Raw genomic sequence first — 27,621 nt, 5'->3', positions numbered from 1 at the left:
ACCATACTTTCATCCACTGAATTCACAGAGAGGCTGATTGTACCTTCACATGTGAAAGTACACAGGACTCAAATATAAGAGGTTCAACATAGTTTAAGTATCTATAAGGAAACAAAAAGCTAGCATACACATATTCACATAAATACATGCATATAACTTACAATTGTTTTCACTTACAGCGTTAAACTATTTCAAATCAAAACTATTTTCTGGCTATACAGTACAGCTGCTTGGTTGAACCATCCTACATTTTGGATTTAGGATGCCACATTATCACTCCACTTCATGTCATGCCTCCTATACATACATTAATGACTTTACCATTGGATGTTTTGCAGAGCAAAACATCGACCTACCATTTAGAATGTGGGATCATTGACATGTCTCTCATGTCAATGAGCAAAAATTGAGCCAGGAGTGTTCAATGCTATATATTTCATACCGCCAGAAACATACCCACACCTCTCCTGACACGCGCGTGGGAATAATATCCAGTAGGCAAAACTCCTAAAAAGGGCGGCGCTAATAGAATATAAACTGAATATTGATGTTGGATATAAAATGCAAATGACTGAAAGTTTGATCCTGGTCATTTGTAAAAGCAAATAACTAAGTATTGCACAGCGCACGGTGCACACTGAGCCAGAAAAGTGAGAAGATTCTTCACAATGGAAGGAGAGTGGCAGAAAGACCAACAAAGCACAGCAGAAAAGAGGTATTAGACACCCTTAGACCACAAATAGATACAGGAAAATGAAAATGAATCTACCAACCATCATCTACTGGATGAGCTCTAGCCTATATCATAGGCTTACACACGCGTGGGAATAATATCCAGTAGGCACCATCTAAAAACTAGAGTTTACTTTAAAAACTTTGTTTTCAGTTGTGCCATTCTGGTTTGCCATCCTCCATTTGGTGTTTTTCTTTTTTCTTCTTCTTGTTGTCTCTCTGCGTGGTTCCTGTTTGCCATGACAGGCAGTCTAGCAATGCAGCCAGGCCGAACTGTCAAACAGGCAGCAAGAAAGGCCTGGAGGTGGACAGGTAAGGTATCCATCATTCACTCACTCACTCGCTCACTCGCTCACTCGCTCACTCACTCACTCACTCACTCACTCACTCACTCACTCACTCACTCACTCACTCTCACACACACACACACACACACACACACACACACACACACACACACACACACACACACACACACACACACACACACACACACACACACACACACACACACACTCACACTCACTGACTCACTCACTCACTCACTCACTCACTCATCCACCTCCATTCATTCTCCTCTTCTCACCGGAGGGTTGATATCCACCTATCTGTCACTAGCTGTCAAATCTGGAATATAGATTTTCAGTTGCAGTTTGCACACTATCCAGCCTTGAATGTTAGCTGAACAACACAAATAACCCAGTAAAGAAACACATTTCTAAACGTGATCCACTCTGGTAATTGTTTCTGTTATGTGATGAGGATGACCTGTGTTTGTTTGGTTTACACGCTTCTATTTTCTCCATGAGACCTTTTTGTTGCTCCTGGTCTGTTATGATTTCTTTCAGTTTGATTCCATGCATACATGATACAAGCTAGCGGTCGAGCACTTCTAGGTGGTTGGGTGGGTGGCGTCTGTGCATATTTGCAGTGAGTGAAACTACAATGACTTTATCAACTCAAGACCCCACTCCACTCAAAAATGTTTTTCATCTTGTTCCTCCACTTGAATGTTTGAGCTTCACTGTGCAGGCTGATGTCTGTGCAGAGTTTGACACTAGAAGGCTGTATCCACAATCGTCTGCTGAAAGTGGAACGTTTCTCTGTGCTCACTGAAAAGGCGATTTCCTACGAGCATGATTTGTGACATCACAAATACTTGGAGCCAATCCCTGTCCAGTGTTCAGCAGTTAAACTTTAAAAATCAACACATTCTGGAATTCTTAATGAGGGATAAGGAGGGGAAGTCATTTTAAGCATTTTACTTTAACAACAATAATAATATTTAATTTAACTTTTCTTTCTGGAAAAACCATATCAGACACTAATTATTAGACAAAGTAGGGTATTTAACACCAGAATTATGTGGTGGAATCACTGGACAAAATATAAAATTAATATTTGACTTAGCCACTACACTTACAGTTACAGTTTGCCACTACAGTTAGAAAATCGCCAAGCTACTGTACTTCCTGGTATGTGGATGTACTGTACAGTGGACCAGCCTCCAGTTGGTTGATGCTTGTGTGACTTCTACCATACTGCGACAGGAGCTCATACTGTATTTCCCTCATACAGGAGGGACTCCTGGGGCTCTACATAACAAACAGCACATATTGTAATTCCCTCTGCACAGTGCACTTAGCAAAAAGCATGACACACAAACTCACAAGCAAACACAGCTGCTCCTCCTGGGCACCAAATAACTGCATGCATCATTCATGTCCAATATGATTTACATTTGTATTAATTTTGCTGTTTTCACAAGGTCGTATTCTTCTTTTCTTTTTTGTTTCCTTGTGTCTGCCTGTTGATGGCAGCCGTATGCAACCCACCTCTATCCTGAGGGGCTGTAGGGGGAGAGGGGGCCCGCTGAGGCCTGTTGGCCAGACGGGCCTGGCCAGGTCCTGCCCTAACTCGCCATGGCCGGACAGGTGCATGCTACTGCCAACAAATTATGTCTCCTCCTCTACCTCCCTCTGTTTCCTTCTGTTACACTGAGTGTCGTAATATGCACATGTTAACGTGGTCACTACGGGCCTATTATATTATAGGGTTAGGGTTATACAGTACATGTAAGTATTCCGTTCAACAGCTGCCACATGAAAACATCATATCCCAAAATGAGCTTGTATCCCAAGTATTAGTAAGTCAGATATCCAAACATTTGCAGGGATACTAAGGCATGTCATACTACTGTTGACTTCTTATACCAAAGGTTCTCAAAGTGAGGTCCCCAGCAAAAAAACACAAAAAAACAACAACTTTTCACTATAATTCATAAGTAACACAGTGACAGAATGTATGAGTATTTCTGTCATGGGTTTCATACACTTTCTGTAATAAAACATCTAAAAGCAAAAATATTACCAGATGGAGGACCCTGGAACAAAATCAAATGGGGTGTGTGGTCTAATTTGTGTCAGTTTAAAGGTCCTTGACCTGAAAAAGTTTGAGAACTACTGCCTTTTACTGTTTATTGGTTTATGCTGTCTGTCTGTGTAGGTTCTGTTTCTACGAGAATATTTTGTACTCTGCATAGAAATATTTCGAATCAGATATGAAGCTCCAGAATAGATATGAAGACGCACTGTATATAACCACTTATAGACAGAACTCTTGATATGTACAAATACTGGAATACTTCATGTGCATAATAAACACACTCAGTGCCACCTCCTTTACTCCCGCCTGTCCATTTGCTGGTGATTTTGATCCGTACCTCTCCCAAATGTTTGACCTGGAATGCTGGCCATCACTTTTTCCACGGTTGCGTTTTGGGCTTCATTTCAATTGTGATGAATAGATGTAATAGTCATATAATGTTTCTGCTTTGTGTCTTTGTGTTTCTGCGTGTCAGAGCACATGCTCACGGAAGCCCCTCCCCTCCGATGGGCACTCCCTCGTCAGGTCGCAGGGGCAGGCAGCTGCCACAACTCCCTGCAAAAAGTAGCAGCATAGAGCAAGGTATGAGTATACGTGTGTGTGTGTGTGTGTGCGTGCGTGCGTGTGTGTGTGTGTGTGTGTGTGTGTGTGTGTGTGTGTGTGTGTGTGTGTGTGTGTGTGTGTGTGCGTGTGTGCGTGCGTGTGTCCTGACAGTATAGAGAGCCAAAGTGGAACATCACTTCCTGCTTCAGCACTGTACCAGAGATTTTCATCCGCCATTTATTTTCCCATAGACATTTCGTAAAATGCTTCTAAAAATAGTTTTACTTGTTCAAACCAAACGGTACAAATATATTTAGAAACAGGAGAGACCACATAACATTTCACTCGGACCACAACGTAAAAAAAAAAAAAAAAAACGGGTTTAAAGAAATTATTTTTTCAATGTTGTTTTTTAAAGTTTTGGTCCAAGTGAAATATTCTATGGTCTCTCCCGATTCTAAATATAGCTGAACCGTTTGGTTTGACCAAGTAAAACAATTTTCATAAGCATTTTATGGAATGTCTATGGGACAATAAATTGCGGAAGAAAATCTCTGGTACAGTGCTGAAGCAGGAAGTGACGTTCACTTTGCCTCCCCATAGCTAAACATGATATGACTCATTTCTGTCTCATTTCACCACTCTTCTTTACTGTTCTCTCTTTCTTTCCCTTACATTGTAACCCTAACCCCCCCCCCCCCCCCCTGTTTTGTTACTAAATGTCCATGCACACGAAGAACATGTACATAATAAAGCTGGTGAAAAAGGTAATTCTTTAACCACACAAGTATCATTTTACAGTTGCTCTACCTGTGCATTTGTCACAAATCATGTGTTTAACAGCTATTATGATCACTGTATCCCCTTGTATTCCTGGTCAAACAGCATTTGGAAATACCTTTTCGAGCTTGTTTTAGCTTTGGTGCCAGATGGGTGCGGTTTGCCACATATTACTATGAGTGCAATAATGGTATACAATCACAGGACATCAATTGAAAGTTAGTTTGTTACTGTATACCTTTCTATGAGTAACAACAACTTACCTGCCACTGTCCGACTTGTCCCGATATCGTAGTAAACCCCACCCAGAGGCAATGCTCTTGCTTCTCAGTACTTCTGAACCTCGGATAGACAGTTGTACTGTCAGTGCACAGCATGCTCCACCTAGTGTTAGTAACGAGCGCCTGCATCCTCTGGACACTCCCTGTTGCCTCTCTTTGGGACGCTGTGATGTTTCTTATTTCTCGTTCCTATGTCTGATTTTCTTAAACAGACTCTTTCTCTCTCTCGCTCTCTCTCTCTCGCTCTCTCTCTCTCTCTCTCTCTCTCTCTCTCTCTCTCTCTCTCTCTCTCTCTCTCTCTCTCTCTCTCTCTCTCTCTCTTGCTCTCTCTCTCAGCTCTTGCAGTTGAGGAGCGAGCCCGACAGTTGCAAATGAAAGTACATTCCTACCGGCCTTCAGCCTCCCACGACCCTGAGACGGACCTCAAGACCAAACGGGAGGTCAGCATCCATTCCTCCATTCATCAATGTTTTTTTTAATAATTATTTATCAATTATTTTAGCATGTATTGCTTAATTACTGTAGCTGAAACCAAACTAATCTGAGTCATACTGGGTGGGGCTTGCAACCCATTTATGTCAATCCTGGAACAGTGCAGTGTGGACAACAGAGCAGACGTGTAAAAAAAATAGCAATTCTGCTTTGGGCTTTGCACCTCTATTCTTCTAACACAGCCCTTTCTCATATTCCCCTTGTGAATGACAATATAGATTTTGCATTCACTACATGCATTATATTTGTGTTATCTCAATTTTGGTTTTCTCTCTCTTTCTCTCTCTCTCTCTCTCTCTCTCTCTATAACGAATGGCTGGATTTGAGCAAAATCACCATTGTCGTTCTTTCGCTCTCTCTGTTTCCGCAACTGCCTGTCTCTCTCCACAGATGTATGCAGAACAGCGGCGTAGCAGTGACAACACGTCGGCCAGATCGTCAGACAGCGATATGAGTGACGTGTCGGCCCTCTCCCGCGCCAGCAGTGCCTCCCGCCTCAGTAGCACCAGTTACATGTCTATCCAATCAGAACGACCCAGGGGACGACTCAGGTCAGTCTTTATTGGCTAATTGTGTTCCGTCAAAAGGTTAGGGTGCTCTCATTGGGCTGGGCAGTGGGTTTCGATCATTCAAGACACCACATAGTACAGTATAGCTATATTTTCTTTTTGCTGTTTTTTGTTAACAAGTAACATTTTTGTTATTGAAATCTTACAAACGCAAAATCTGAAAGGAAACTAAAGAACGAGGGTGGTGGAGATGATCGCTTCTTGTCTCTTGCTGGCTAATCAGTCATTTCTTTGTTTCTGCATGCATGCCATCCACTGCATGTCTCGGTCCTTCTCCATGCTCTGTCTCCTCTATGCGCCCGCACACACACACACACACACACACACACACACACACACACACACACACACACACACACACACACACACACACACACACACACACACACACACAACATACTGTACATGCACATGCACATGCACATGAACGCACACATAATGGAAAAATGAAAACAAACTGAACTCAGATCCAAGTCGTTAGAGGAGGAGAAGAAGGAGAGGAGGATCTCGTGGGGGGTGAACGGTGCAGAGGAGGAGAGGAGGAAGTCAGCAGGGAAGAGGCGCTTCTCTGAGGAGTTGAAGCGCAGGAGACACACTGTGACTGGTGGAGACACAAGGGAGTCCAGGTAAAGATCAATAGACCCCAAATGGTAAATCCACTATCGCCATGGTAGAATCCCCAAACCCCCAGCGACACACAAGGAACGTTTTTAATGATAGTAATTACAGAGCAGTTCCTTATTGATCTCTGAGGGAAAATCTGTTGATGTTCACCCTGGAGCTGCTAGGGAGTCAGGGTCTTGCTCAAGGACTCTTCAGCGGGGGGGGGGGGGGGGGGGGCTTACCGACATGGGTGTTGAACCGGGATCCAGTTGGAGGGTGGTACCCCTACACATTTTGAGGGGCAGCAACCGCGGCATTCCCTTAGCACTGTTAATTTATTCACATGGGAATGTCTGGGTGCAAGGAATCAAGGGATTACATGTTTGACCCTGTGCTTCAGTTTCTTACGTATTGCTAGAAGTGCTGTTGCAAAACATTGGAGTCCATCATCATCCTCACCGCCTCACCACCAACCAAAATATTGCATTCCTACTATGGGTCTCTACACAGTAAGGTTGTTACTGTCAATTCAAACCAAAACTAATGTGGAAACTAGGTGTTAGTACTGAAACTAAAATATAACTAAACTAAAAGTAAAACATTTAGATTTTTTTTTTAAACTGAACTAAAACTATGCTCATTGCTGAAATTGAAATGAAGTGAAGTGGAAAATATAATAATAATAATAATCAATTGCATTTATATAGTGCTTTTTAAAATATGAATATGAAGTTGAAAACTAGATTAAAAAAAATAGTATAATAGCCGTGCTCTTGCCCACCTCCCCCTCCCCACCCCTCGGATGACCAGTTGCAGAGTGCTGACATGGACAAACGGCCGTATGGGAGCGCTCCTCAGTGGGCCCGGTGGTGATGTACAGTAGTACAGCGTATTAGCTAGCTAATGTATTGAGTCTGGGAGGAGGAGAGAAAGAGCCCCGTTCTTTATGGCCTTACCACAGATCCCTCCAAATAGAGCGTTCTAAAAGCATAGCCCCTCGGCCTTTGACATACTTTCTCCAGTCTGACCTGAGAGAGAGGGAGAGATAGAGAGCAGTACTGTAGCAGTAGAGAGAGAGTGTAAAAGAGAAAGTGCTTGCTTGTTTGTGAAAGAAAGGGAGAGGAGAATGAGGTGGAAAGTGTTCCTCTGGCTGGCTTCAGGTCCGTTAATAGGCAGTGAGTATGTGTCTGTGATCAGACTCACAATGAAAACAAGAGGCAGAATTCAAAGAGCAGACAATGGAGTCTGTGACCGTTTATAAAGATGTCCCGTTCACTCATTCCGTTTTAGAAGGCTCATAATGTGGCTCATCTATTATTCATGGGTTCTGGCCGGTTAGGGGTCAGTTTTTAGGGAGATTGGAATATGAATTAGTAATCCATTGACGTGCAGGACTGGCTTCAGGTCATTTTTTTTTAGCCAGGGCAGGATATTTATATCTGTCTTCTGTGGATGCTCTCGTCTGCTCCAGGTCCGTTCGCTCATACTTTATATACAGAGGAGCAGAAACCTGGGGCTATAAACTGACATACTAAAGCCTGCTTACCTCTTCATTGACCCTTGTCCCTTTGTCTTACATGTTTTCTTTCTTGTGTAATGTGCATCTCTGCATTATCAATTTCAATTCATACAGTAATCCAAAAAGCTGAACCAAGGCACTCTTCAAAGATAAAAAAAAGCTTTAATATAAATGCTTAGTCCATTGTTGGACAAAAAAAAAAGCCAACATGTTTCGGCCACGCACGGCCTTCATCAGGGCATCATCTCTGCCCTGATGAAGGCCGTGATGAACACCATTTTGGACCAAAGAGCACCTTCTCACAGTCTGACCTCACCTGCATGGAACGCCGCTGCACTCCTTTCATTATATTTCAATTCGTACACTTTCAATTCATACACTTGTACTAATGTTTGTGTTTATGCCATATTTGTACAGTATGTATCTTGGGTGTATTGAGTATGCCGTTAATATGAAAACCTTATGTCGGCTTGGCAACAGGCCGGGATCCCCCCACTGACATGATCCTACACCCCCATTCATATGTCACTTTAAATGACTGCACTTAAAAAAAATGTTTGATTGTCTTTCTGGTTTTTCTCTTCTACTATTGATATGATGGCTATGCTGCACACTTGCACTAAGTGACATTCCTCATATGTAATTTGATTGCTTACTGTGGCTATTACAGTGAATCTGAATCAACCTTAAAAAAAGGGCAAAACCACAAGTTTCATGGACCCTAGGATAGGGTCAGATAGTTTAAATTCAGATTAAACAATGAAAAACACCCAAGTCACAAGGTTTCCACCCCAAAACAGCTATATACTATATGAATATAATATCACATACACTACTGCAGCGGTTCCCAACCTTTTCTGACTCTGCCCGCTTGAAAGTCTCAAAAATGTTCCCAGCCCACATCGGACCATAGACTGTGCGGAGGCCATAATGTGTTCTCAGAGCGCTTTTTATTTTAACGATAAAAGGAGCTGTCCATCTGCACCACACAGAAATCAGGAACTAAAAGTGAGGGGCTGTCTGCAATAGGCTAATTAATGAATAATTGATTACAAATTAAATAACGGTATTCAACAATGGAAAAGTTCCTTCTCATACATAATAATAGTAATTGCATTTTTTCCCCACCAAGATTGTAATGTTTTGCAAATGAATTGGCGGCCCACTTACAATACCTTCACGGCCCGCAGGTTGGGAATGGCTGCACTACTGTATACATAAATGCAAATCATTTTGCATTTTGTTTCAAGTGTTGTTATTTTCATCTTTGTGTGGTTCTCAGTGCATGTCTAAGATCCCTCCTTGCATGCATCCTGTGCCGTGACTGCCTGGACCCCCTCCATCGTCCTGAGGTGGATTCTCCCCTGCCATCCTACCCCTCCACCGCACGCCCTTCCCTCACTCCCCTACAGGGGGCGGAGGAGCGGCCCCAGACCACCCTCCCCCTCCCCGACCGGTCCCCGGTTCCCCCGGGCCACCGGTCTATGGATGTCCTGGTCTTGGAGAGGACGGAGGTTATGGGGGACAGGGGCAGCATAGCCAGGCTGTCCTGCAGCACCCTGACCCACTCTGAGGGGATGGACATGCGGCAACTCCTCCAAACCCCTAGGAGGCACCAGAGAACTCTGAGCAGCATCTGCCCCTGTATTGCAGCTTGTTTTAGGAGAAGAAACATTAATGCTTGAGAATGAGAGACAAACGCCCACTTACAGTTTAGACATACGCACCATGAGACCAAGCGATTCAGCTATACAGGTATTTAGCATCGGGAGAGCCCATAGAACATTTCACTCGGACCAAAACGCAAAAAAAAGAAAAAGGAAAAAAAAGGCGGATTTAAAAAAAGTATAATTTTTTGTCCAAGTGAAATGTCATAGTCTCTCCTGATTCTAAATATACTGTAGCTGAATCACTTGGTTTGACCAAGGAAGACTATTTTTATATAAGTATTTTACGAAAAGGACAGCACTCCAAGTTTAAAGATTTATTGCCACACAATTAAACTTGGAGTGCTGTCCTTTTCGTTTTTTTGAATTAGACTTGTTTTAGGGATCCAGCACCCAGTTTATACAGCCTGCCTTAAAGTAAGGAGTTGAGTGCGCTATCTTTGTATTTTACGAAAAGTATTTTATGAAATGTCTATGGGAAAATAATTGACGGATGAAATCTCTTGGTGCGTATGCCTAAACCGGAAGTGGGCGTGACTTGTCTCTCTATACTAATGGCAGCCATGGACTGCTACTATACCACTAATCACTGATATTGTAGTTATTGAGTTTGAAGTCATTAGGTAGCCTATAATAATCAAGTATTTGTCATCATCATTTTTGTGACAGATTGTCACCTGTGTTGGCATTTCCCTGTTTGGAATCATCAGTGTTTATCAATCTGTTATGGGAATTGCATGCTGTATCATTAAACGATAAGTCATTCCTCAACCGCAACCAATGTGAAATGTTAGGATCGTCATCATTCCCCCAGTCTGCTGCCCACCTCTTGTCAACAACACTGCTTTGTTTTGCACGGGCTAAAGTGAAGGTACAGTATAATGGAAGTTACAGAGAGCTCAACAGTGACATTCCTGCACCATTGTGCCAGGTTCAAATCTCCCTCGTCGCCCCCTCTTCTCTCCCCCTCCTCCCCTTTCCTCTCCTCCAGTCGGCAGATGCGAGCGTCGGCCGGCCGCAGCATGCTGAAGAGCTCCAGTGTGAGCGGCGAGATCTACACCCCGGATCGCACAGACGGCAGCCAGTCAGACACGGCGCTGGGCACGGTGGGCGGAGGAAGCAAGAAGCGGCGTTCCAGCCTCAGCGCACGGGTGGTGGCCATCGTTGGCAACCGCCGCAGTCGCAGCACCTCACAGATCAGCGGCCCTGGTGAGTCACCGTGGGCAACCCTGGCGACTGGTGTAACCGAGGGGCGTTGAGAGAAAAGAGTTGCGTCAACTTGAGGGTCAACAACGCTACAGGTCACGTGGTTCATGCCGCTCCCGATAGTTCCAAGCGGTCCACTTGAATCAATAGTTTTTCTATGAGAACAGTACAACCGCCACTTTAGGTATTATAAACAATATGAAAGCTGATTTAGAGCATTGTAAACACAGGTTAGATCTAAAACATATTGCTAACTCAATTCACATGTGATAAAAAGATAAATAGCAAAAGTAATAGTGAGTAATACTGAGGAACATGCTATTCCCCCCACTTCCCTTCCCCCCTCAACAGGCACTCCGACTGACCAGAGGAGGCATCCACCTCCCTTTCTTTCCCTACTTTCAAAACTCTGAGAACACATCCATCCCTTTCTCTTTCTCTTTACGCCATATGTGCCATGGGATATTACAATGAGTCAGAAGGTGGACATACCCTGGGTCAAGATGTCAGTGTTCGGACAGTTTTTCTTACAGAACAATTGCCTGTTTACGACTTCCTTCACTGGATCTGTAGGCTATCTTGTGGTTTTCTACTTCCTCTGTCCACTAGGGAATGGTTTAAAATGGAAAAAGGCACTATTCCATTGATGCATGAGTTCTGAAAATCAGTCCATTCATCTCATTCATATAGTTTGTTTCCCAACCCCACAAGGGCTCAAAGAAGTCGTACTTGCACTCCGCAATGTTCTATTTCCTGCACAATGCTAGCGTAAACGCTTCATGGGGCAGCAGTCGCCCTAAAGGTCAGAGAAGTGGACTTGAACCAGAAGCTTGTTGTTTGTGTGTGCAAATCCCTGAACAGACCTGGAAAATATGAGTGGGGAAAATGAGTGCCCTTGAGCAAGGTAATTAACCTCCAACTGGTTGTGGAAATGCTCAGAGGGCCAAGAGTTGATGAGAATGGTTGCACTGGGCCGCTGTAGGTGTGAGGGTGTGACACAGGCGTGACACAGGGCTGCTGAAAAACACTTCGCAGGCAGACAATCGTCCCTGGGTAAATATACGTGAATGTTGTCTGCATGCAGTGGTGGGAAAGGCACTAAAAAAGGGTACTAAAGGATCTGTGTTCAAAAGTAAAAGTATATAGGTATTAGCAGGATTAGCGGTTCTTAATTAATCAAAGCAAAAGTACTCATTCTGAATACCTGTGTCAATAACTGTGTTAAAGGTACTAAATACGATATTCAGCCCTGCTAGGTGTCAGCAAAACACCACTTGCTCTGTGGCGAAACAGGGGCCGTAATGGTATTCTGAGCAGTGAAGGAAGCCACACCCCCTCTGAGTGTTTTGAAATCAGAGGCTTGTTTTCCAGCTGCACCGGCCGATCGTGCATGACATGTTAGTGTTTCAGTCCCTCGGTCAAGCGAGCTCCAGATTGAATGGAGAGAGCGAGCGGCGGAAAGCCGGTGAAACAGGGAAGTTAAAAGTTATTTTTAGATTTTCAGCGGTTATGCTCAGTGTTGCCAGATTGGGCAGTTTCTGAATGATTTGTTTATGTATGCTGCTGCTCTAGTGCAACATCTAGTGGGGGCTGAAAAAACATTATAGTTAATGGTGCATTAAGCTGTAAGAAGTATTTTATGTAATGTTGTAGGTCTACCTGCTCCATCAGCTTATCATATGCTTCTTTATGTAGAACGTTATTCTGCAAAGTAACTACTGTAGTAACTGTAGGAAGGGTCCAACCCCCTACTTGGAGCCCTCAAAACTCCACACCACCAATATGGCCTGAGAACTACTAGATTGTTCACCGGGCCAATAAGTCACACAAAAAGACAGCAGCAGTCCTTCTTACCAAGAGCTTACAGGCTGTGCTCACCTTGTCCATCCTTTTAGTTATCTCCTCCCTGTACTGTAGACATTTTATTGTTATATCTATTCTTGTCTGTTTTCTAACTTATAAAAAAACATCTCATTTCATCTTGTGATGCAACAATGTTTTTTCTTTAATAAACTTGAAACTGAAACTTGAAACTCCACCTATCAGATAAATATAATGGAGCAAAAAGTACAATATTTCCCTCTGAAATGCAGTGGAGTAAAGGTATAAAGACTCACAAAATGGAAATACTCAGGTAAAGTGCCAGTACAGTACTAGAGTAAATGTACTTAGTTACTTTCCACCTCTGTCTGTATGTAAGATTTGTCATTTCTTCTTCTTTCCTCCATCCAGAGGGGAAGAGTAAGAAGGAGAAGGGCGCCCCCATCCAGCGGAGCACAGAGACAGGCATGGCAGTGGAGCTGTCGAGGAACATGAGCCGTCAGCCCAGCAAAGAGTCCAACAACGGCAGCATGAACAGCTACAACTCTGAGGGGAAGTCAGTAAACCACAGTCTTCCTGTTCTCATCACTGCTCTTGTCTACATACTGTAGCCGTGTTCTGAACGGTTCACTCACTCACTCACTCACTCACTCACTCACTCACTCACTCACTCACTCACTCACTCACTCACTATTTCCCATGTAGTGTTTATTATATAGTCAACTATTTGGGGAATGATCAAACAAGTTTCGGACACTACCCTACTCTTCTGTTCACTAGAAATTGCACTGCATTGTGGGATATTTTATAGTGGACTATAGTGGGACTATAGAATTCGGACACTAGTACAAAATGGCCAACATACTATATAGTCTACTATTTCTGTAATAGGGACCGGTTTCGAACAGGGCTTGTGTCTTCACTCTTCATGCATTATTATTATTATTTCTAATGTCCATTTGCTTCTGTCGAATTCTATTTTACATTTCCCCCAAATTCTTTTGCAATGCAATGGGTAGGTTAATTCATTTTTTTTAAATGTTTTTTGTTGTTTTGTTGTTTACAAAATGTAAACTTTACAGCGTTGGAAAAGCTAGTTTGAAGTTAACTGCTGTCCTGCCCCAAATAAGAAGACAGGGATGTGACAATAAAGTTTGTAACGCGACACATATTTTGAGGGATTATTTCTTGGCTGAGTCTTCCTGTGAATGTCAGATGATTGACAGTAAACAGAGTGTAATGTAATGCCTGGCCAACGCCGTTACGAAAACACTCAACCCGGGCGACTCGGGGAAATAATGATAAAACAGAAACTTTGACAAAACCAAATTAAGGCTTCATGTTTACGGTGATAGATTATCTCGCTCGGGCAATTTCAAGTCTGCGGAAGTTGTTTTTCATATTACACAAGAATGATTGGCAGCAAACGGCTTCCTCTGAATGGAGCAAATTGATATTTTCAACTATGCTGAATGTGACCATCACCAGGAATAATGTAAAGGAGAGTAGAGGGGCAACTTAGACAATTGGCACAAATAAAAAGTAAAAACACATGTAAACCCCCCTCCCCCTTGCTGTAAGTAGACTTCCCTTTGACCTCCCTGAAGTTTAAATTATGCTACTGGTCACTATCGTAATTTTTGTCAATTTGTTTTAAATGATTTGTGTTGTGTTTCAGTTTGATCTTCTCTGGAGTGAATCTGGGAGCCAACAGTCAGTTTAGTGACTTCCTGGATGGCTTGGGTCCCGCACAGTTAGTGGGCAGGCAAACACTGGCTACACCCGCCATAGGTAACTTATTTGTCTATATATGTGTGTGTGTATATATATATGTATATTGTGTGTGTGTGTGTGCGCGCTTGTGTGTGTGTGCGTGCGTCCATATATATATATATATTACTAGCTCTCTTCTCATCTTCTATTCATTCTTCCTAACTGTAACTAACCCCATCAGACCTTCCTTCCTACCATCTAAGATCTCAATTCCAGCCTTATGCTTTCATGGTAACATTGGTTTCTTCCTCCTCGCTGTTAATGACACTACCCTACTCTTCTTCTCCTTTGGTAAACATGACAGCATTGCATTTAATTGTGGTATATGAGAGAAAATGTAGGGTACATTTTCTGTTCACTAGAAATTGCACTGCATTGTGGGATATTTTATAGTGGACTATAGTGAATCAAATTAACAGTTGAGAATTCGGACACTAGTACAAAATATCCAACATACTATATAGTCTACTATTTCTGTAATAGGGACCGGTTTCGAACAGGGCTTGTGTCTTCACTCTTCTTCATGCACTAACATTGGTTTCTTCCTCCTCGCTGTTAATGCCAATTAAAAGCCAATGGTCTCGTTGCTTTGCTGTTTCCCAGGTGACATCCAGATCGGTATGATGGACAAGAAGGGTCAGCTGGAGGTGGAAGTCATCCGAGCCCGCGGACTCGTACAAAAGCCAGGATCCAAATCCCTACCTGGTAAAGACTAACGTAGATCTGAGATACGACGGCAACTATTCACAATAGGCTAATTTCCGCCATTCAGTCATATAAACTGTACACATTACAGTAAAACATGCAACCATAGCCAATGAAATCCAACAGATAGGCATCATGCGGTGGATTCACATAAAGATATAATCAGCTGTGAGATCTCTAGATTATATTGGGGAGCATCTTGGTTGATGACTAATGGCTTTTTGATGGTTTTGTTTCTGCCTTCAGCTCCATATGTCAAGGTCTATCTGCTGAATAATGGAGCATATGTAGCCAAAAAGAAAACCAAGATTGCACGGAAAACACTGGACCCACTGTACCAGCAAGCACTGCTATTTGAGGAAAGCCCACAGGGTAAAGTCTTACAGGTGAGCGGAAGATCATTTCTTGCCATTACAAAAAGGACATTTTTGAAATATGCAAAATCAATCATCCAAGATATCTATATTTTTGAGAGTTCTTGAATTAGGTCTATTTAAATTGGAGCCACCAGAGAAGCCTTATGGACTTCTTAGTCATCATCAAAAAGTGACATGTTTATTCCTAATTTATACAAAAGTTCTGTTTAGAAAGGATAAAGTGAATGACTATTTAATTTAATTTGATTGGTATTGATTTTGTCGGGATGCATTAAGCTGAAGACTTCGCCTTGTGTTCTGTCTTCAGGTGATTGTATGGGGAGACTATGGCCGCATGGACCATAAAAGCTTCATGGGAGTTGCACAAATCCTATTGGAGGAACTGGACTTATCAAGCACAGTAATTGGTTGGTACAAGTTGTTCCCACCGTCCTCCTTGGTGGATCCGACGCTAGCCTCCCTAACACGACGGGCTTCCCAGTCGTCACTTGACAGCTCCTCCGGACCCCCTGGCGTCCGATCCTAGTGGACCAATAGAACTACACCGCTTAGCGAATAACAAACTCGTGAACGTACTGTAGAGAAAAACAAAAATGGCGGAAATGTAGAACAACAATCAGAAACAGAGTCACAATAAGAAAGCTTTGTTGAGATCTGACAATCACTCCTGTCGCGTTTAATTTTGTCTGTTCTAGAGAGAGCTATGTTTCGATGTTTCATTTCCATTAAAAGACAAATCTCATAGTTTTTCTCTGTTTATATTGAAGAACTATGGTTGTCGATAGACAACATGCAGTAGGTAACACTGCTCTCGAGATGAGAGGCGGGAAGACGAGCGGCACGTGTTAGAGAGTGAGTATCAAAGGAAGCAGGATGGTTTTTAGCTGAATAAACAATAACAAAGAAATGTATGTAAGCGTCGGAATGTATTGACTCGAGACAGAGGTAATCACCCTCCACACCTGCAGGTGGCGCAATCGTGTCCTCTCTGCGGTTACCTCCTCCAGAGCCCCAGTAGGCTGCCAGCACTCCTGCCCCCAGGCGGGGTGCTCCCCGATGGGCAGTCATTCTGGAAGCACAGGGCCTTCTTCTGGTGCCTATAGACCTTGGAGCCGCATCGCTGGTCCTTCTCTCTGTCGAAAGATCCCATTTTCAATATGTTTACCATGGCTGGTCTCAAGCCACACTGTTTTAATGTGTTTGCTTTTGTTGTTAATTTCTTCCCCTTTGTTACTACTGGCACAAAATGTTTATACAATGCGTAAAATGCTCATGATATGTTGTCAGTCTGGTGTGTGCATGGAGAGACAAGAAAAACGTGGAAAAAAAGAAATTGAAAAAATATATAAATGTCTGCAGATGTTATGCAGGGGGATTGTTTGATGATGACACAGCTTAGATTTTTACACTTGACGATGAGATTAGCGTGCAGCGTCGTTATCCTCATTCCACCACTGGCAATGTCAAATGTCAGTCGTCTTTGTATAGATGTATATTAGACCTCGCAGGAGGTTGACCAATAAATAGAATTTATGTCACTTTGAAATATCACAAGGGTATAAAAAAATTAAAAGTAAATCTTTGTTCACCCTCACAAGAACAAAGTCGGTCAAAATATCGTTTTTCTTTCATGCTTTTTGGGGAGTTCCCTCACCCCAGCACATGTTCAACGTTTTTATCCAACCTTCAGTTGACATTGTTTTGAGATTTAAACACAAGCACAAGAGCTTGATTTTTTTACGACAAAAAGTTTAACTTTTTGAAGAAAAAAGTAGTAAAAAAACAGATGAAAAAAAAAAGCAATTACCCCCTCATTGGTTTGGTTCACTTCTCCTTTGTCTAGATTTTGGGAAAAGAAAAAACAAACAAAAAGAATCACTCACAGTTTCCCTTGTGCATCTCTGTGAATGTGAAAGTTAACCAATCAGACTGGTCTGTCAGGACATGAACACCAATGCTCATCCTCCGTTAGGCCCACAGACTCCTCCCACCCGGAAGAAGGCGGGGCCAGCATGACTTTGGAACCTGTTCCAAGCTGCATGCACATTTTTGTAAAACGAAACCAATACAGAAAAAAAGAACTAGATACGTGTGTTAGTTCCACATACCGTAGGGCCGCTTGTATGTTGCATGCAGTTGTACAGTTTGCTCGTACTTGAATATTAAAGAGATAAATCCAAGAAACCGAAGCCATTCCCATCACGCGAAGACATTCGAAAAATCAACTGCAGTATATAGTCCACGTCTCTCATTCCGGTGCTGAATGTCTCTCAAACAACTGAATCCCAAGATTACGTTGATGTCTTTTCTTAACCCTATGGAAGATGTACTGTAGTACTGAGCAGACCTCACAGCCCACTCTTATTCCACATCATAGTATACCTCCAAGGGGCTGAGATGATGTATGAATAAATATGTAAAAAATCAGATCTGCTTATATGGAAGTATGAATTATCTTTGAACATAATGATTTTAGATATGCTTACACATAAACCGTTCAGTTATATAAAGAAGAAATCCAGACGCACAGAGTCACAGAGTCATACACTGTAAATATTCAACAACCATTCATTGGGTTGAGTGATATTTGCAAAGGGGCCAAGTCATATAATGTGGAGCGATTAACAAGTCACTAGGGACCAGGCAGTGGGATAACACAAGCCGTAATAGACTCGGCTCACAAACTGGCCGAACTTAAATGTATAGGCCATATTAACTACAGTGTAGCGCCACTCTAAAGTTGTTGTCTGAACACTTCTTTGTGCTTCAAACCCCCAGCCATGTTAAGTCCCACTTAATAAGAGTTGACTTTTCTTTTCATCGTCCGGTGAAGCTGTTTTTTTTCTTCTTCCTTTTTCTTTGTCAGTATTAACGGGGAAAAAATGCTGATTGTTTACAACTTATGTGTTCCACTGAAATGAAACAAAAAAGAAAAGTAGAAAAAAGAAAAACATTCACTGCAACATTTCTTGTTTGTATAACAGATGTGGCTCAAATGATGTGTATGTTTTATATTTAAAAAAAAGTTCATTTTTATTATTTACAAATAAAAAGAATGTGTGGAAGAAAACGTGTTGCCCTCATTCCACCTTCGGCTTCCCCCCTCAAGTACCTGTGATAAAAACTAAATCGTATTTTTTTCCAACTTACAGTATTAGCCGTACTCTTGACATGATGCTCTAAAACCTACAGTACGATTACCTTGGACACAATCTGGGAACCCATCAGTTAAACATCTAACCTCTGGGGGCAGCCCCGCTTCAATGTGGTGCGACAGGAACTCAAGAGGCGTGGTGGGCAGCGGAAGAAAATCCCTTTCCGCTCCCTGCAAGCTCTACCATTGGCTCCAACCGACCGGCTCTGCCCATTAATGGATTTATTTTCCACTCCCTGCGTGTAGCTCTCAAATCCGTCTGTCGCTATGAAACAACAATAACAACTCTAGCTCGTTGCTAGTAGCAAGTATAGCAACTTGCTATATGCTGAAAATGGTAAGTGTTGACAACACACTGGTCACGTTCATTTCATTTTGATCGGGTAAAGCGCAGCATGCGTGCGAGAGCTGTTACACCCCTTTTGACGGAGCCTGCCGACAGATTTTCGATGCAAGTTGAAAGTCTGTCTCCAGCGATTACCTTGGACACAATGTCAATAGGTCAGAGTGAAAAATAATTCCATGGACATACATGGAACATGGAAAGTTACAATTTTCCTTGTTCCCATGAAGTTTAAACACAACCTGTGATTCAGTTCTTCACTTGCATATCTCAGCAGAGCAACACCGTGTTAAACTGCTGAGATCCATTTGAGATAGGTGCACAGACATCAGACGGATGGACAGACAAGACAACAACCCAAGTCAGTGTCTCTGCTTTTTCTGAACAAGAAATGTCTGTTTTGTGTAATTTTCCCCTTACACATTAGTGTGCCATTCAAAGATGTGTATGTGTATTCAAAGTATGCATAGTGAAGATAGAGTTTAAACCGTTAAACTACCATTATGATCGTTGTTCATTGTGTATTAGTGACATCTAGTGGACATTTGAAGATACTACGCAAACTAGTTTGTGTGTGTGTGTTTGTGTGCATGTGCGTGCGTGCGTGCGTGTGAACGTCTAAAGATTTATGGGCTGGGCTAAGCCCCCAATGTTTCAAGATTGTGTCTTCACAAAGAAGTGAAGAAAAATATGAAACAGCTGAAGAAAATTATGAATAAGAAAATGGCAGATAAACATTTCATAGAGAATAATTGTGGAGCATAAGGACATGGCAACAGTATATTGTTGTAACACCCGCAGCTCTGCTTTTGGTATTGCATCAGTAGATCGCACTAAAGGGGAAGTTGTAGCCTACCAAAACGGCCTCTTGCGTGACCTCACATATGACACAGGGCTTGGGAGATTTATGTTCCACATCCTCTCGTTAAGTAAGCAGAGGGCCCCCGAAACAACATCTGCAGGCAATCTGCACCCTCCCACCAGCCTCACCATGCTACCCCCCCCCCCCCCACCCACCCACTCCTTGTCACAGCACCACAGGTCGTGACCTCGCTGTACGAAGCACGGATCTGGACCATGGTGGAAGGAGAACCACAGATCATGCAAGTCACAGGCCAACAGATTTCCATGCTTCTCCCAGGAAGCGGATTAATCAGTTAGGTCAAAGATCACACACATCTCCATGGTTCATCGCTGGAAGGAGAGATTATGAGTAGAAACAGAAATGGAAATGACAATTTTTTTTGGTTATTAAACCTCTATGATGACCTCTCCATACTGAGTAGAACATTTTGGAAAAATGCCAGACATAATGGAGAAATTACAGATGAGGAGTCATTTTGAAAATGTCTCTCGGAAAAAGATTCAATATGACATTTTTTTTCCGTTGTTGCTGTTGAAGATGTTTGATATAGGTTATATGAGGCTGAGGCAGGAAGCCATTTCAACATTATGACAAGATGTGCAGATAACTGAACGTATGAGCATAAAGCTGCAAAGAAGAACACAAGGAAATGTCTTGAGTTATCTACAACAACATCTACATTCCTGTTTAAATTCCAGGCGTTTAGCTGATGCTAACCAGTGACTTACATCAATGCAACAGTAGAATATGCTTAAATTCCTACATCACTGAAATGACAAGCGAGCAACCAATAATGAGGACTGAGGAGTGCAAACCCTGACAATATGCTCCTGTGACCAATCAATAATCATGTAAGAGACATTTGTAAACAAATAAGAGCTAAGCAGAAGGATTTATTTTAGAGCAGCCATGAGGGGATGTAATCGTTCTACATTGATCTTCAAAGAGACTGTGGCCAAAAGCGTATAGCCTAAGCACTGCAGTTTAAACCTATAAAATTGTAATTTCCAGTGAGACTGTTGGTGTTCCTGTTACAGTATCACCCACTCACCAGTAGATGGCGTAGTTTTGACAGAAGACAGACTGTGGAATTGACCATTTTCACATGAGGCATATTGTGTCTAAAAGGCACGAAGTAACACAGGTGCAAGCAAAACAGTAAGGGTTTCCAACTTCCAATCCATTTAGGTGTTCCAGTGCCGGGGCCCTCGTTAATGTTAAATGCAAGTTTCTGAGTGTTCTGAGGTTTTTCTACAGAAACGCATATGACACACAGACACATTCACTCACTCTATTTCTTGCATGCACACACACACACACACACACACACACACACACACACACACACACACACACACACACACACACACACACACACACACACACACACACACACACGCACGCGTGTGCACGCAGTATCTGACAGGATGCTGACTCGTACTGATATGGTTGTCAGCCGTGCACAAATAGCCTACTGCTTTTCTCTCTCCCAGCCATTAAATACAGTTTCATAGCAATAAGCTAATGTGAGTGCATCACACATGGTCAGCACTTTACTGTATCTGAAGCAAAGGCTGGATTGAGTCAGGGTCATGATGAGACAACTTTAAGAGAATACAGGGCAACATTGTAACATTGGAGGAACGAAGTTAAAGTATGCCTATAGTAGGCTATAGAGACTGCAGTAGGCTATTAATTATTCCAGCGTGTCAGCAGAAGGAAGCCGTGCGACTCTCCTGCAGGTGCACAACCAGCATGCAGCGCATTTCAAAGTGGCCACTTTACCCCCAAGTGTTGTGACAGATAGGAAGTATACAGAGTTCATTCAATCTTTTTATGCCACAACCCACAGTTTCCCTCCAACCGAAAAGTTGGATAACATTAATTTTGTTCAGACGGCACAGAGACACGAGACAGCATAAATGAGTCCCATGTGCTTCACTGCCAACATAAATTTTGTTAGGCTACCAAATGATGACAGGTTATATAATTGAATCAATTATGCTTTCTAATTAACCAATTAACTACATTTTTAGGAGGTTACTGTCAGCAAAAGTCCCTATATGATTGATTGATTGATTGATTGATTGATTGATTGATTGATATGTTTATTTGAGTGTCATGCACCATTTATGGTGCCCAGCCCATATGGGCTTACAAGACACTGGATAACAACAGCCATGACAAATAGCTATACAGTTCTGCAAATTCAAAATTATTTTTCAACAAAAGAACATTTCAACAAAGACAAACATTCAATTTCCATAACAGAAATGCTCAATTGTTGGATGTTCTCTGTTGCCATACATTTTCTATAACTCTTGCTAAGACAAAGATCTGCTCATCAAAGAGCCAACTCAACATAATGCTTCAGACAACCAAAACAAATCAGGATTCTTCGACTGCATTTTCTCAAGTAAGATGATTCCTCTAGCTGCCTTAATTGCAAGATTATGATTCCTCAAGTCACCTATATTAATATTACAAGAACATTAGCTTAACCTACTGTAGTGAAGAGATGGAATCACCAAAAAAAAGGTCAAGTACCACTGTAGCCTGAATCCCTGAATGGCATGCCATCATCTTTATTTTTTTCATCGATCATTTCGAGCATTGCAGTACAGTACATCATACATTGATCAAGAGATGATCTTTTTTCTTGAGTTATCAAACAAGTAGGCAAACAGAAAACATCAAACATCAAAAACCATAATGAAAATAAAATAAATAAAAGACAAAAGATATACAACTAACTAGGCTATAGCTACAATGGAGATGTAAGCAGTAAGCTTGCACCTGCACATAATTATGCCATTTATTGCGTCATGTCATCAGCTTCTGTTGAAATCTGCCTCCAGTCCATAATGCCACGTGGTGTGACAGTGCACATGACTGACAGACCAGTAATCTACTATTTTAGATTATAATGCAATCAGCCTAGGCTACTGGCTATAGCCTACTGCCTAAATAAAATGTAAAGCCTTGTTTGCTGTCATCAGAGATTATTTATGTAGGTAACAAGCATACTGAGGGGAAAAAAGCTTTTCTGAATTAACAGTAATTTTCGGTTACACCATAATATTTTCAGCAGATGTTTAGTAGGCTAATCTTCAGTGGTTAATTTTCCAGCCGACCAAATGGAAAATTCATTATGATTTGGTTTATTTGATAAAGGGGTTTTCAGAAATGGGGTGTAATTTGGCACTTTTTCGGGAAATAAAATTACATGCTGCGGGCTGACATGCTTTGGTAGTATAAATTTGCATGACTTCCCGGGAGGGAAAGTCAGCGGAGCGCCAACTGACTTAACCGTCTTTTCATTTTCACTTTAGTCAGGTGAGGTGAAGAAGTAGACTACAGGGGAAATATGTGCAGATATATTTTACAGTGCACGCTGTGGCAAAAGGTTCAACTTGACTCACTGGGATCAGAGCAATCTAGAGAGATCTTATACGGCTATTATATTATACGGCTCTGACTGGGATACGATCGCATCGCACTGATGCGCATCTGCGGTTGACACGCTCAGCTGAAGCAACAGGCGGCAACGCACTCGAAAGAAAGCCGGCTCAAAAGTCACGATGGAAAAAAATGCTCTCCTGGTGTAGTCCAAACGGACACACACAATAATCTTTCGTCTTTATTTCGCTAGGTTAATGTCCGTCCACCTCGGGTAGTGTTATTTCAGTTAAGATAAGCGCGGTGGATACCTTTACGCGCGCGGCAGCACTTGTGGAAAATGGCTTGTGGAGAGTGAGGTTGATGCAAGAGGAAAGAGGGCGGTCAAATAGTGACGGTGCCTTGGCTTGGCAATGGTTTAAAATTTTGTAACTCAGTGTGCTGAGTTGCATGTGCTGGACTGCGTTTCGCACATGTAGCCCAATGTATTGTTCATAGAAGGGCACAGATTCCACCCTTGGAAACGCATGCTCGAAGGGACCTCCGCGCACTTCATGCCCGCTTTGGTGATGCCATGCCCCGCAACCATAGCGGAGATGAAGGCGGCACCGGGCTCTGGATGAGGACATCGCCAGTGCATGGTACCGAAGGTTACGGCTTGAAAGATGTGGAGTCCGGACGAAGGATGTTGAACAACGCCGGAGATGGTTTGCTGTCAGCCTCCAGCGCCACGGTTGCTGCCGGTTCGGAGAGCCTGAGGGGGAAGCAAGGAGCCCGGCTCAGCCTGCTGGGGAAGCCGCTCATATACAGCGCGCAGAGCGGCCGGAGGAACGTGCACTACCGGAGGCTCCAAAACTACCTGTACAATGTCCTGGAGAGACCGAGGACCTGGGCGTTCATCTACCATGCGTTTGTGTAAGTCTGATTTTCATCATTTTGCATGAGGTAGTCGCTGTTGTCACAAACTTAACTTGCACACCTGTTGATTCACACCGCGGGGACGCATTCCATCTATTCATAGTGAATTAATTTCGTAGTAGCTCTATGAAAATAATGTTGCCAATATAGATTTTTTATTTTTTTGCCATGCCACCCGTTTTGATCTTGGTAGCATATGAATTGCTGTGGTTGTTTGAACCTAATCAGGTATTTTTACAGACCATGCAGCAATCACATAACCTATAGCCTATACCTATATATATAGTCAAATGGCTGTATGATTAAAGTATTCACATGTGATAAAAGTAAAACTGTGGGTGTCATTCATGTCATGAATGCACACCTCATCTATAAACACACACCACGGCACAGGATAGGCTAAGCACCACTTGAACCTCTCCAATTTCACAGCTTACAAATAAAATCCCTTCCCTTGCTCTGAGTCATAGAGCTGAATTATTGAAATTCATGGTGCACAGGTTTATAGTGCAACGTGATTGTATAACCCACTGAAAACACTATTTCCCTACCTAGATGATACATTCTGATTGGCCTGCAGCCTGCAGGAGTCTTTGTTTTGCTCACTCTGCTGGATGAATGGAGGGTGAATTTGGTAAAGGCTCCCCACACTCCAAGGTTTTCATCCAGTGTGGTGCCTGTACTCTGGGGCTAGTATAAGTCCAGTTTATAACTAATTAGGACTTATGCATCTGAGGCTCTTAGGGATCAAGTGAGTTTGACATCTATAGTCGTACATAAACAAACAAACAAACAAACAAACAAACAAACAAACAAACAAACGAAAACTCAGACTGCAGGCCCTTCAAGGCCATATTTAACAGCAGGAATGCCTCTGTCTTCCTTTGCCTTTGTGTCTCTGCTCTCTGTCATTCTGGCTCGCAAACCAGCTGCATTTGATTTCCCGCGTGTGACTGTTGCTGTGGCATCGTCATTACCTCTGTCTGAGCTAAGGGGAAGGAAGTCAACTCAAGACACACACTGACTGTGTGTACAGCACCATCTTGTGTGTGTGTGTGTGTGTGTGTGTGTGTGTGTGTGTGTGTGTGTGTGTGTGTGTGTGTGTGTGTGTGTGTCTGTGTGTGGGGTGGGGTGGGGGGTTCAGCCTGTGTGTGGCTGTGCACTGGGAGGAGTGGTTAAGGGAGTCAGGGTTTTGCTGTACTTGAGCCTTGGCTCTTAAGCCTTTGCATTGACAAGCAGCCCCCCCCCCCCCCAGATGCCATATCATCCACTAAGTTTCTTGTACATCAAACTGTACATACTGCTGCTGAATGAGGGGAGCACTAAGCTTTGAGGTGCCCTGTTATGGGAGTTCACATTTTCTTTTATAGAGTATATGATCAATGACGTTTAATGGGGACAATGTTGAGATTGCATTTGGTTTGAAGGGTTTAAGTTATGGCATTTTTACAGGCAGTTTCAGACCAAGTCCAATAAGCACATCACAAGTGAACTTAGCTTGGCTCCCCTCACTAAGCAATTACTGAAATCCTTCCAATCAGGCCAGTCTGCAGCATTTGAACCGGAAAGCCTCCACTCAGCAGGTTTGCCTCAATTGAATTAGAGGAGCTGGCAGCCAATTAGGGTCCATAAATTAGCCTGTGAGGATTTAGTCTTCAATAAACCCCCTTTTGTTTTGACTGAACTGCATGTATGTGGAAAACACCATGAAGATTCTTATTAGTGCGGTCCATTTTATCCAGAGCCATAGTGTATAAAACAAAATCATGAAAACAGAATAGTATGGAAGCTTTAAATAAGCTGTATCTATACACATTGCCATACTGTAATATACTGTAACAACCTAAACCCCCTTATTTCAGTTAGTTATTAGTTAGTTATGTTTATATAGCCCCTTATCACACCAGCAAGTCTCAAAGAGCTTTACATAGCATCATCACAGTATACTACATCATATATCTACACACAAGATAGGTTACATACATTATATACATAGGTTACATACACCTTACACATTTTACTAGATTACATTACTACACAAACACAGCATATCTTTGGACTGTGATGGGAGGAAACCCACGCAAACACGGGGAGAACATGCAAACTCCACGCAGAAAGGGCCAGGGTGGAGATTCGAACCCACAAACTTCTTGCTGTGACTGTGAGGCGACAGTGCTAACCACTGTGACACTGTGCCACTGTGCAACGTAGTGTCATGATTTGCTGCAAAGGAAGATTTGTTGTAATCGTAATAGTCGTAACTCCTGCAACCCCAAACCCCCACCCCACCCCATTTTTTTCCTTGTTTTGTTTTTTAGTGGCCTGTCCAGGCTTTGTGGGGTCAGAGAGGTCAGATAATGATGTCAGTGACCACCATGGGCTCAGAGATGACCCCCGACATCCTCTTTTTATTGGGGCCGTAACTCATGGAGAGACACAGTTTGGATTAAAAAATCTTCCACCTCGTTATGCAATTTGCTAAAAGGTTGATGCAAAAAAAGTTAATTTAGATGGTGAAATTGTTGACTCACTCTCATGGACTCGCGCTCATGGACTTTCGGGATCGCACGGTTGGCTGGCTTGGGACCTTGGCGAATGGTTTCTTTTGAACCCTGTGGCGGTGAAATGGAGGGAACTGAACTCTTCCTCAACCCTTTGATCCTTTGCCTGTATCGTGACGAATGCTGCAACGATGGTCAGCGGCCGTGAAAGAGTACCTGTTCTTCACAGAGGGAGAAGAGAGCGCTCAATCAATATAATGATCTGCCGATATGATTGGCAGACATTGTCTCAGTGTTGACATTGGTCCCACTGATAATGTGACCGATTGATGGAATCAGCATGAAAAAACAGCACATTAATGGGTGGTGGGTGAAGATTTTCACATTTATTGTACAACAGACCTTTAACAAGACAGGACAAATCCAAACTAAATTCATGAATATATCTGTATCTTTCTAATTTGAGTGACAGGTGTGTCATGATAAATGTAATGATTGAGTAATGGTAATCAGTGGTCGTTCTGTGCAGTGAGTATACCTCCCTCCCGACGCCTTAAGAGACGCTCTAGCGACAGATGCAAGGCCCATTGGCTTTAGCCTCCTCGCATAATGTGTCCACCTCCCGTGCCGAATGTTGCAAATTTGATTCCCAGCTGCAGGGCGACTACACAATGTGGGTGCCGTACATTGGTGCCGTGACCCGTATGGGAGTGAGGTTTATGGGGGGGGGGGAGTGTAACGGTAGCCAGTGGTCGTGCTGTGCAGTGAGTAAACCGCCCTCCCTCCCAACACCTTAAAGACCAGTTTAGACCAAAGATTCACGATGAGACTGGCTGCAACTTGCAACTGCTTTCAACTACTTGCAACCAGCGCCTGCGACTTGACAAGCCGAATTGCTGGCGCCATCTGGAGTAGAGATGAGACGGGCCAGTTTACACCCCTGCAACTCTTCCCTGCAACGTTCTAAAACGCTTTTGTCTCGTTGCGA

The 27,621-nt window shown here is 42.8% G+C and overlaps 2 protein-coding genes across 3 annotated transcripts in view; both read left to right on the top strand.

Annotated features, from left to right (window-relative positions):
* rims1b (regulating synaptic membrane exocytosis 1b) overlaps positions 1–15,979 on the top strand; it is a gene marked incomplete at both ends in the record, with an annotated part of 93,772 nt that extends 77,793 nt beyond the window's left edge. The window contains 12 exons of one of the 2 annotated variants that reach the window (XM_083655493.1): positions 979–1,044; positions 2,553–2,666; positions 3,593–3,699; positions 5,058–5,161; positions 5,604–5,764; positions 6,250–6,408; positions 10,563–10,780; positions 13,010–13,154; positions 14,277–14,389; positions 14,975–15,076; positions 15,323–15,462; positions 15,761–15,979. In XM_083655493.1, the coding sequence (XP_083511619.1) occupies positions 979–1,044; positions 2,553–2,666; positions 3,593–3,699; positions 5,058–5,161; positions 5,604–5,764; positions 6,250–6,408; positions 10,563–10,780; positions 13,010–13,154; positions 14,277–14,389; positions 14,975–15,076; positions 15,323–15,462; positions 15,761–15,979 (1,648 nt within the window). The remainder of the gene's footprint in view (positions 1–978; positions 1,045–2,552; positions 2,667–3,592; positions 3,700–5,057; positions 5,162–5,603; positions 5,765–6,249; positions 6,409–10,562; positions 10,781–13,009; positions 13,155–14,276; positions 14,390–14,974; positions 15,077–15,322; positions 15,463–15,760) is intronic. The other variant, XM_083655494.1, reaches the window with a different exon arrangement.
* Positions 15,980–23,788: 7,809 nt separating this feature from the next.
* Positions 23,789–27,621, top strand: part of LOC310793524 (potassium voltage-gated channel subfamily KQT member 5-like) — a gene marked incomplete at its 5' end in the record, with an annotated part of 139,946 nt that continues 136,113 nt past the window's right edge. The window contains one exon of the mRNA XM_083655324.1: positions 23,789–24,129. Coding sequence (XP_083511450.1) covers positions 23,789–24,129 — 341 coding nt within the window. The remainder of the gene's footprint in view (positions 24,130–27,621) is intronic.

Source organism: Poromitra crassiceps (assembly GCF_964638095.1).
Source record: "Poromitra crassiceps genome assembly, chromosome: 19".
Lineage (NCBI taxonomy): Eukaryota > Metazoa > Chordata > Actinopteri > Beryciformes > Melamphaidae > Poromitra > Poromitra crassiceps.
Note: the sequence above shows the minus strand (reverse complement) of the source record. Positions and strands in the feature narration are given on the sequence as shown.